Genomic DNA, 10,000 nt, shown 5'->3' with positions numbered 1-10,000 from the left:
GCCCGCTCACATGCAACAGCAACACCATATTTGGTAAGAGGAAGGTATGGGCGTACAAAACAATGTCAAAGGGAAGATTCAGTCTCAATGTCAATGCTGTCCTTATCGTAGGGGTGTGTGTGTGTGTGTGTGTGTGTGTGTGTGTGTGCAATCCTTACCGTAGGTCTGTGTGTGTGGGGGCAGGTCTCGGAGGGAGGGGGACATACAGAGGACCTGTCCAGCTGACAGCACCTCCCCAGGAGTGTCACTTAACTCCTCAAACACACAGGTCACCCCTCCAGACAGGTCTGGAACATTCACCACCTTCACACTCAACTACAGAGCGGAAGAGATAGAGAGAGAGCGAGAAAGAGAGCGAGAGAGAGCGAGAGAGAAAGAGCAGAAAAGAGAGAGTGCGAGAGAGAGAGAAGTGAGAGATTGTAATGTTAATGTAATTAATCTTCAGTCAGGTTAAGTTTGACATGCACCACCTGTCTCCAGTCTCTGAACTTCTCAAGGTGTGTAGCTACTGTGCTGACCTGGTTTTGTTACCGTAGCGACCGGATCCTGTTACCATGGTGACCAGGTTTAGTTACCGTGTTGACAGGGTGCAGTGTGCGTTGTGCAGTTACCTGTGTGGGGTTGGAGGTCACCGACATGTTGTTAGGGGTTACACTCATGTCAACACATTGCTCCAACTCCACGTTGAAATGCTGAGGCTCCGCCCACTTCTCACAAGCTTCCTGTCTGGAGCACCTGGAACAGGGAACAGGAAGCGAATTAGGATGGGAGAGAAGATGACTCAGAGGTAATCACATTACAATAACACCATACCACACATATGGTGAGGACACGATGACACAAAGATACCAGGTTTGATATCTGGCAGATTCCTGTTTGAGGTTGTTGTGTGCTGCCTAAAGGTATATGAAACAGTGTGTGTGTGTATGGGTCCGTGTGTGTGTGTGTGTCTATGTGTCTGTTCTGTCTGTGGGCAGCTAGTGAACCCTCCTAACAGCAGCACCACTGCAAGACATGTCTCTGTGGTTCAACAGTTGGACAGGTTGGAGGCTAACAGCTGTAGAGGTATACTGCACAGTATTCTATTTCAGAACATCGCTCCTTCTTTTGTAAGCATCTATTTTATTAACCTTCAAAATGTGATATATCGTAATTTCTTATGATCTTCTTTGGAACATCTATAGTTCCTGTGATTAATTCTAGAAAAACTAGAATTAGAACGGAGAGATTCACAGGCCTGTTTTCAGACCAGACGCACACCATTAATGATTTGTTTACTTGTAATTACAGCCATACAGTGCCCTCCAAAAGTATTGGAACAGTGAGGCCAATTCCTTTATTTTTGCTGTAGACTGAAAACATTTGGGCTTGACATCAAACGATGAATGTGAAACCAGAGATCAACGTTTCAGCTTTTATTTCCAGGTATTTACATCAAGATCTGATGCACAAATTAGAAAATATCACCTTTTTGTTCGAACCCACCCATTTGTCACGTGAGCAAAAGTATTGGAACATGTGACTGACAGGTGTGTTTTGTTGCCCAGGTGTGTCCTATTACATACATTATTCAATCAATAAATACCACTGAATGTCTACACTCAGGTTCAGATTGGGTAAGATAGGTTTTGTCTATGCAGACTGTATTCAGAGGTGAAAACAACATGAAAACCAGAGCGCTGTCTTTGGGTGAAAAACAAGCAATTGTGAGTCTTAGAGAAGATGGAAAATCAATCAGAGCCATTGCAGAAACATTGGCCATAGCCAGTACAACCATTTGGAATGTCCTGAAGAAGAAGAAAACTACTGGTGTACTAAGTAACAGACGTCGAACAGGTAGACCAAGGAAAACATCAGCAGTTGATGACAGAAACATTGTGAGAGCTGTAAAGAAAGACCCTAAAACAACTGTTAGTGAGATCAGCAACAACCTCCAGATGGCAGGAGTGAAGGTATCACTATCTACTGTTCGCAGAAGACTTCATGAACAAAAGTACAAGGGCTACACCAGAAGATGCAAACCACTCATTAGCAAGAAGAATAGGAAGGCCAGGCTGGAATTTGCCAAAAAGTACAGAGATGAACCTCAAAAATTCTGGGACAAAGTTTTATGGACTGATGAGACAAAGATTAACTTTTACCAAAGTGATGGAAAGGCTAAAGTTTGGAGAAAGAAAGGAACTGCTCATGATCCCAAACACACAAGCTCATCTGTGAAACACGGTGGAGGTAATGTCATGGCTTGGGCTTGCATGGCTTCTTCTGGGACGGGCTCATTAATCTTCATTGAGGATGTAACACATGATGGCAGCAGCAAAATGAACTCGGAAGTCTACAGAAACATTTTGTCTGCCAATTTAAGGAAAGATGCAACCAAACTGATTGGCAGAGCCTTCATCATGCAGCAAGATAACGACCCAAAACACACTGCCAAAACAACAAAGGAGTTCATCAGGGGCAAGAAATGGAAGGTATTAGACTGGCCAAGTCAATCTCCAGACTTAAACCCTATAGAGCATGCATTTTACCTGCTTAAGAGGAGACTGAAGGGAGGAACCCCACAAAACAAACAACAACTGAAAGAGGCTGCAGTGAAAGCCTGGGAAAGCATCAAAAAGGAAGAATGCAAAAGTTTGGTGACGTCAATGGGTCACAGACTTGCTGCAGTTATTGAAAGCAAAGGATTTGCAACTAAATATTAAGTCTTATTCACTTAAATATGTTTTAAGTATATCTGTTCCAATACTTTTGATCACATGACAAATGGGTGGATTTAAACAAAATGTGATATTTTCTTAGTTGTGCATCAGATCCTGATGTAAATACCTGGAAATAAAAGCTGAAACGTTGATCTCTGGTCTCACGTTCATTATTTGATGTCAAGCCCAAATGTTTTCAGTCTACAGCAAAAATAAAGGAATTCGCCTCACTGTTCCAATACTTTTGGAGGGCACTGTATGTCTGGGGAGAGAGCGGGAGAGAGCGCGAGAGAGAGAGAGAGATAGAAGAGGAGAGGAGAGAGGGAGAATGGGTGGGATTAAAAATGTAGCGACTGCAGTCTGTGCTGTGCTCTGAGAGGTGAGGAAAGGAAGAGAGAGAAAGAACACTGAGGAGAGAAGAAGAAAGGAGCGGATGACGAGCCTAGGAGGAGGCTGAGGGAGGCGGGGAGAATGAGAATGAGGTCAGTTGAATAACAGCTCCCAGTTCATGGTGAGTCCACGGCTCGTTTCCTGTGAGCAGCTGGGCGGCCTGGTGTCTGTGTGCGTGACGGTCCCACCAAGACAGCCCAACACTCCCCTGCTACCTGCTCCCCTGCTACCTGCTGCTGTCACCGTCTGCCCTCTGGAACAGGCCATCACTCACACACACACACCTGGAACGTTCCGTTTCTCCCGGTGACTCACCAGACCCATGTGATGATATCAGATGGAAGAGAGGAGGCTTCTCTAACACATGTAAATCTCCCAGTCATGATAATGATGTCATTAAATACGGTGGCGGGGGAGGGGGGGTTAACTGGTGTGTTCAGGGACACATAGGCGGGATCAATGAGATCAGTAATTGATATGGGGGCGGGGAGGGGCAGGAAGGGGGGAGGGGGTAATCATCCATTTGACTCTGACTGTAGGGTGGCGACGCCCCAGCAGACAGGGGAGAGCACTGATAGGCCCGACACTGATCACATGTCTTTTCCTCAGGAAGAGGGGGGAGGAATGGCTTCTCGCACGCTCTTCTGATACACCAGTGTTAACCAATGTACCATTGTCTCTTGAATGACCAACAGGCTGCATATTCTTGACAGTGATATAATCACAGTAAAAAACTAAGAGCACATACTAAGCAGGATGTCATATCATGTGGTGGTACTCCTAATTATATTGGTGGTAAAAATTATGATTATATCTATCCTGATAATTATACACAATTTCGCCTGCTAGTCTTTCAGTGTCTCATTGAGATGAATACTGAGGTGTTTCCTGGTCGTTGGAGCCGGGCGCTGTGTATTAATAGCCAGGAGGCTGGCGGGTGCTGGAGAGCCGTCCCAACATGGCCTTCGCCTTTTATCGCCACAATAGTGATGCTTCTGGAGCGAGCAGTGCTTTTAAAGGGAAGCGGCCCACGCTACACACACACACACACACACAGACACACACACACCGGCCCCTCAACCTCAAAAATCCACACACACGTGCTAGCAGGGCAAACGGAAATGACTGACATGGATTCTGAATGTGAATCTCGCAGCCAAACAACCAGCCAACATGTCCCCTATCCCTGCCGTTGCCATGGACACGAGCCATTTCCCAGGGTGCACTCTTGTGTGGCGGGCGGCCCAAGCCTCAGTAGCGGGCTAGCATGATGGCTAGAGGCTAAGGAGCCCAGAGGGATCTGCAGACAAAGACAGACAACAAGAGGAACAAGGGAGAGAGATGAAGAGAGGGTGGAGGGAAGAGAGAGAGACAGAGAGTGAGGGAGAGAGAAAGGGAGAGATTGAGTGAGAGAGAGATTGAGTGAGAGAGAGATTGAGAGTGACATTGAGAGAGGGGGAGGAGAGAGATAGACAGAGAGTGAGGGAGGGAGAGAGAGGAAGGGAGGTGTAAGGGAAGGAAGCAGGTAAAACCTGTCCTCACAAAGCCACAGTACGTTTGGCAGTGGAGGGGGGTTATTTTCTGAAAAGCCAGCTCTCATGGCAACCCAACCTCCCCTGGGAATAGCAGATATGGCAGCCCAACTCAGGATATTAAGATTCAACAAGCCTGACAAAACGGTTTCCAGAGCTGCAGGTCACAGCCTCCAGCCTCACTGCCATCTCGTACAGCCACCAGTAACACCTAATCATCTCTCTCCCTCTCTTCAGACACAGGTAGGAGGTGGCTGGGATACTAGCTGAGCCCCAGAGCTACATGACACATCCCCATGAAGGATCTCCGTAGATAACAGCCCCAGAGGGGAGGTGTGACGACCGTCAAACCAAAGAACGTAGAAGCCATAGATTTTCTTTATCCATCCATCCATCCCTCCGAGTCAGGTGACCCGGTGCTCCGGCCGCGCCAAGGTCACCAGGAGGCTCGGGGGACCGCCTCATTAATATGCACAACAAACAACGTTCTCCATCCAGCAGCTGCAGTGAACTTATGCTAATTGGTTCACCAATCAGGGACCGGGATCTTAATTAAAGATGGTTATCGTGACGGAGGTGTTGAGGAATGAAGGAGGGACGTGAAAAAGAGAGGGAAAGATTTAGTCGCTATTTGAACTTCCAAAAGGAAGGGGCCGTCTTTGTGGTGGAGGTCCAGGGGAGGGAGAACAATGATGCCTTCATCTGACTGCAGATGGGACGACCAGGCAAGCCTGGGTGAGGACAGAGCTAGAGAAGAGGACAGGCCAAGAACCCTCTGCAGTCCACCATCACACCGGAGGATGAATGAGAAGGAAGTATTAAGGAAGGAAGAAGGGAAGAAAGAAAGAAAGACAGGAAGGAAGGTAGGTAGGAAAGCAAGATGGATGGACATTGTTTAAATAGAAACTACCCCCCAAAAACACCACAAAGTCTTCAAACATTCGAAACGCTGCACACATCCCACAAAAAAATGCAGTTTGTTAGCCCACCACCACCACGAAGAAGAAGAAAATCCTCCCGCTGCTGTCTGAGCACCGCCGCATCACATGTGAGGTCTAGATGATGTTTCATGTGAGTGATTAGAGAAAGCAGCCCAGCACGGCGTGTTATTTCTGGAGCCCGTGGCTTTATTCCCCCTGCTGGATCAGAGCTGTGGTCTCTGGGGAGCGGCTCTGCCTTCAGTCTGACGGGGTTTCTGCTTATCACACAGCCTTGCCTGTCACAGGCCTGTCACTGCACCGGGCCCTGCCACTCTGGAGCTCACTGACACATCCACACGCACACACATATTATATACAGTATGCATACATTTGCATACTCATCATGTCGTCTTGAATACGGAACACAATAATTCCACACGTGGAGCCACATGGATATGTGTGTTCACACCTGTCTGTCGGCACTCTCTCCCTGACACAACACAGAGCACAGCCATCTCCCTTTAGTCCTCTCTCTTCCTGCCTCTCTCTCTCTCTCTCTCTCTCTCTCTCTCTCTCTCTCTCTCTCTCTCTCTCTCACTCTCTCTCCCTCTCTCTGTCTCCCTCTCTGTCTCTCTCTGTCTCCCTCTCTGTCTCCCTCTCTGTCTCTCTCTGTCTCCCTCTCTGTCTCCCTCTCTGTCTCCCTCTCTGTCTCCCTCTCTGTCTCCCTCTCTGTCTGTCTCTCTGTCTGTCTCTCTCTCTCTCCCTCCATCTACAATGGATCTGACCGAAAAAGCACAGAGGCTGATGACAGGAGAGGGAGAAGGGGTGAGGGAGGGGTGAAGGAGGGAGGTCTGGCTCAACGCCAGCTCGGTCCCACCACTTCCTGCCTCCCTGCCATCTGCCGCCCAGAGGTCAGGGGTCAGCAGGAAACAGCACATCTAGGGGCAGCTGTCACCTGCTCCTTCACGGCCCCACTCTCCAAGCTGTCATGAGAGAGTCATACATGTATGGTCCTGGGCGTGCATTTGTGCGTATGTGCTATTCTGTGAAATGTGTGCATATACATGTGTGTTTGTGTGTTTGTGTGTGTGTGTGGTGTGTTCCAGTCTCCAGCAGCATCTGGTCTCCCTGATTTGAAACAGAACCTCCATCTCCCTCGCTAGATTGAGTATCAAATGTCACCGTGGCAACCAGTGGGACCAGTTCGTGGCCGTGCCCCGGCCCTGCAGATGGTGCTCCGTACCCTGTCCCCATTCATCACTCTGCTGGGACCGGCCTGCTTCCTCCTGCCCGACCCTCCATCCACAGGGTCAGTCCAGCTGGATCCACAGAGGTCAGCCTCGTGGAGGGCTAGCACGACTGGATATATGAGACGAGGCTCTCCAGCAACGCAGGGAACAGGTGCAGCCTTTGTTTACTGGTTGTCGGGGAAACGTCTTTCTACAGTGTACTGTATTGGCTGATAGACTTGTCTTTCTACAGAGTACAGTGTTTGTTGATTGACAGCTTTGTACAGTATTGGTTGAATGACAGCTTTGTACAGTATTGGTTGATTGACAGCTTTGTACAGTATTGGTTGTGGCTGTACATAACGTCAGACACAGCTGGCTGATATGCTTCACCGTTAAGGTTACTTACGACCATGGAACACTTACTCTTCACAGACACAATGGATGAATGGATAGCCGGGTAGACAGATGGACGGATGGGTGGAGGGGCAGATGGATGTTCAGATGAATGGATAGACTTACTTGTTGTGCAGGACACACCAGCCACAGTGTGGGTCTCCTGACCCTAGACAGGTCTTACAGGAGGTGTACTGTCCACAGCTCTCCACTGGCACTCTGGTCACCTGGAACACACACACACACACAGAGGCTGTTTATGTCTGAACTCACACACTCTGACACATACGCCTGTGCACGCACACACATGTGCGTTTGCTGGTCCGCACGTACTGCACCAACTCGTGCACGCACGCACACACACACACTCTCCGGCGGTGTGTGTGTGCCGTCTGTGCTTTCTCACCGTCGCTGGCTCTGTCACGCATGAGCCTCCTCCTGCTGGAATGTGAAGGAAGTGTCAAAGCCAATTGTAAAGGCGCACCGGTTTGTCACAGTGTTTACATGACTGGGGTTTGCAGCCTGGGACGCAGAGTCACGGGGAGAGAAAAGGCTGCCATTTCCAAGGATGTTGGAGCTCCGAAGAAAACAATCCCTTGACACGAGGACTGGATTGATTTTCCTAAACACCGAGAGTGTTCTCTTACATACACACACTGTTCTCTCAGTGTCTGTGCTCTGGGAGATAGACGACATGGCTCGGATGCTTACGTGATGTTGTGTATGGAATTTATGTTCAATTTCAGTGTCCGTTTTATTCTGTTCTGTTCTACACCGCGTTCCAAATTATTATGCAAATTCGATATTTCTCAGATTTTACTAAATAGTTGATGCAAATGACAGTCAGTATAATTTTCAAGCCATCAATTGTTAGGGTATAATTCAAATTTCAGCGAACAGACCTCCCAATGATAACAGTATTTTCTTTTTACTCAAAAAGCACTGTTCCAAATGATTATGCACAACAGAGTTTCAAAACATTTATAGGTTGTAAAGAACTGAAAATTGTCATTTGTTGAATTTGCAGCATTAGGAGGTCATATTTACGGAAATCAAAAGCTATTTCAATCAAAAAATCTTAACAGGGCAAGTTACATGTTAACATAGGACCCCTTTTTTAATATCACCTTCACAATTCTTGCATCAATTGAACTTGTGAGTTTTTGGAGAGTTTCTGCTTGAATGTATTTGCAGAATGTCAGAATAGCCTCCTAGAGCAGGTCATGCAGGGAGATGATTTTGCTGCGGAAAGCACGGTTCTTCTTTTTGTACCATGGAAGACAGTGGTCAGTCAGAACCTCTATTGACTTGGCCGAGGTCTTTTTCACACCTTCAGCGACCCTAAAGGGCCTACCAGATCCTTTTTCTTTCCCTTATCGCTTGAAACTTGTGGCCTGCTTAATAATGTGGAACGTCCATGTTAAGTAGTTTTCCTTTAATTGGGCTCACCTGGCAAACTAATTAGCACAGGTGTCTGAGATTGATTTCAGTGATCCAAAGAGCCCTGAGACACAATACCATCCATAAGTTTAATTGAAAAACATACAAAAAAAAATGTATGGGGAAGAATGCCCAAACATTATTGTATCCTGATGGTTCCAGTGTCATTGCGACTGATTGTCACCTGAAAATGACGGAACTTTGGACCCTGTGGCCCCTGGTTCTAAAGGTTAACATCAACAGAATGTTTACCCTTCTCCAGCTTTCTAAAACATGACTTAGGTTTTTATTGTATTTCCAATGGCTGTTCAACTGTACACAGTGCAATAACTCTTCAATAAACAGTCGAACATTGTGTTGGTCAAAGCTCTGGTAGGGCCTCTCATGCTGTTAAGCTGTCTTAGGGAGAGACAGCAGCCAGACAGTAGCCAGCCTACAGCTTTGGTGGTGATGGACAACAGTTGGACAACAGATGGATCAGATGTTAGTAAACAGTTCAAGCCTTAAACAGTGGTCCACTTCTTCCCCCATGTGACCCGGGGCTCCGCTTAGCAACAGAGGGGCTAGCGTTCGCTGACAGAGAGCAGAGACAGGAGGGAGACAGAGGCCGTTCCTACGGCAACTACGGTCTCTCGTCTCTCCCATGACCTCACATAAACACAGGAGAACTCTGAATACACAGCACTTCAATCAGAGAGCAGCCTATGGACTTACTGCTCAGGGTGACTGAGGAGAATAATGGCCCATATTAATAACATCCCCGTGGACAACATATCACGCGGCTAATCTCTCGGTCTCTGTTCCGCCTCTTTCTCTGTCTCGGGCTTCTTCCTGTTCTTGTATTGTACTTTATAGTACTTCTAATAAGGAATGGACCAGAGACCAAGGTATAAGGTTGACCGTTTACTTGGCATAACTTCAAGTCTGAACACGAGCGCATGTGCACTCATTACATAGCAAAACCTGCTCACTACAGTTCTCTTCATGTGTCTCTCTCTTTCTCTTCTTCCCTCCAAGCATCTCTTCAAGTCTCTCTGTCTTTAACAACTCTAGCTCTCCTCCGATATTCTCCTCATACTTCTCTCTGTATAATTGTTTCTCTCTCGTCTCATTTTCTTTTCCAACACATCTCTCCTTCCTTCTCTTCTTCCTTCTCTCTCTCTCTCTGTCTCTCTCTCTCTCTCTGTCTCTCTCTCTCTGTCTCTGTCTCTCTCTCTCTCTGTGTCGGCTGTTTGCCAGTCAGAGTCAGGGGTGTTGGGGAGTCAGGTGGTGGGTGGGCGAGGTGATGTGCTTCCTGTCCCTGAACTAGCTCATTTATTCTGCCAAGCTAAGGAGTGTAAACACACACACACACACACTCATGCACACGCACACACTTTGTTGCGTAATCTTCT

General features: G+C 47.4%; 1 protein-coding gene across 1 annotated transcript in view; it reads right to left on the bottom strand.

The window, feature by feature from the left end:
* The window catches only part of plxna3 (plexin A3), a 43,708-nt gene extending 36,290 nt beyond the window's left edge, over positions 1 to 7,418 (bottom strand). Inside the window, exons 1-3 of the mRNA XM_047039832.1 lie at positions 7,293 to 7,418; positions 612 to 735; positions 159 to 315 (exon numbers count right to left, since the gene is read on the bottom strand). Coding sequence (XP_046895788.1) covers positions 159 to 315; positions 612 to 659 — 205 coding nt within the window. The 5' untranslated portion in view covers positions 660 to 735; positions 7,293 to 7,418. The remainder of the gene's footprint in view (positions 1 to 158; positions 316 to 611; positions 736 to 7,292) is intronic.
* Positions 7,419 to 10,000: the final 2,582 nt, after the last annotated feature.

The sequence above is a fragment of the Hypomesus transpacificus genome, chromosome 18, assembly GCF_021917145.1.
Source record: "Hypomesus transpacificus isolate Combined female chromosome 18, fHypTra1, whole genome shotgun sequence".
In the NCBI taxonomy this organism is placed as follows: domain Eukaryota; kingdom Metazoa; phylum Chordata; class Actinopteri; order Osmeriformes; family Osmeridae; genus Hypomesus; species Hypomesus transpacificus.
The sequence above is the reverse complement of the archived record's forward strand: the minus strand, read 5'-3'. Positions and strand labels throughout refer to the sequence as shown.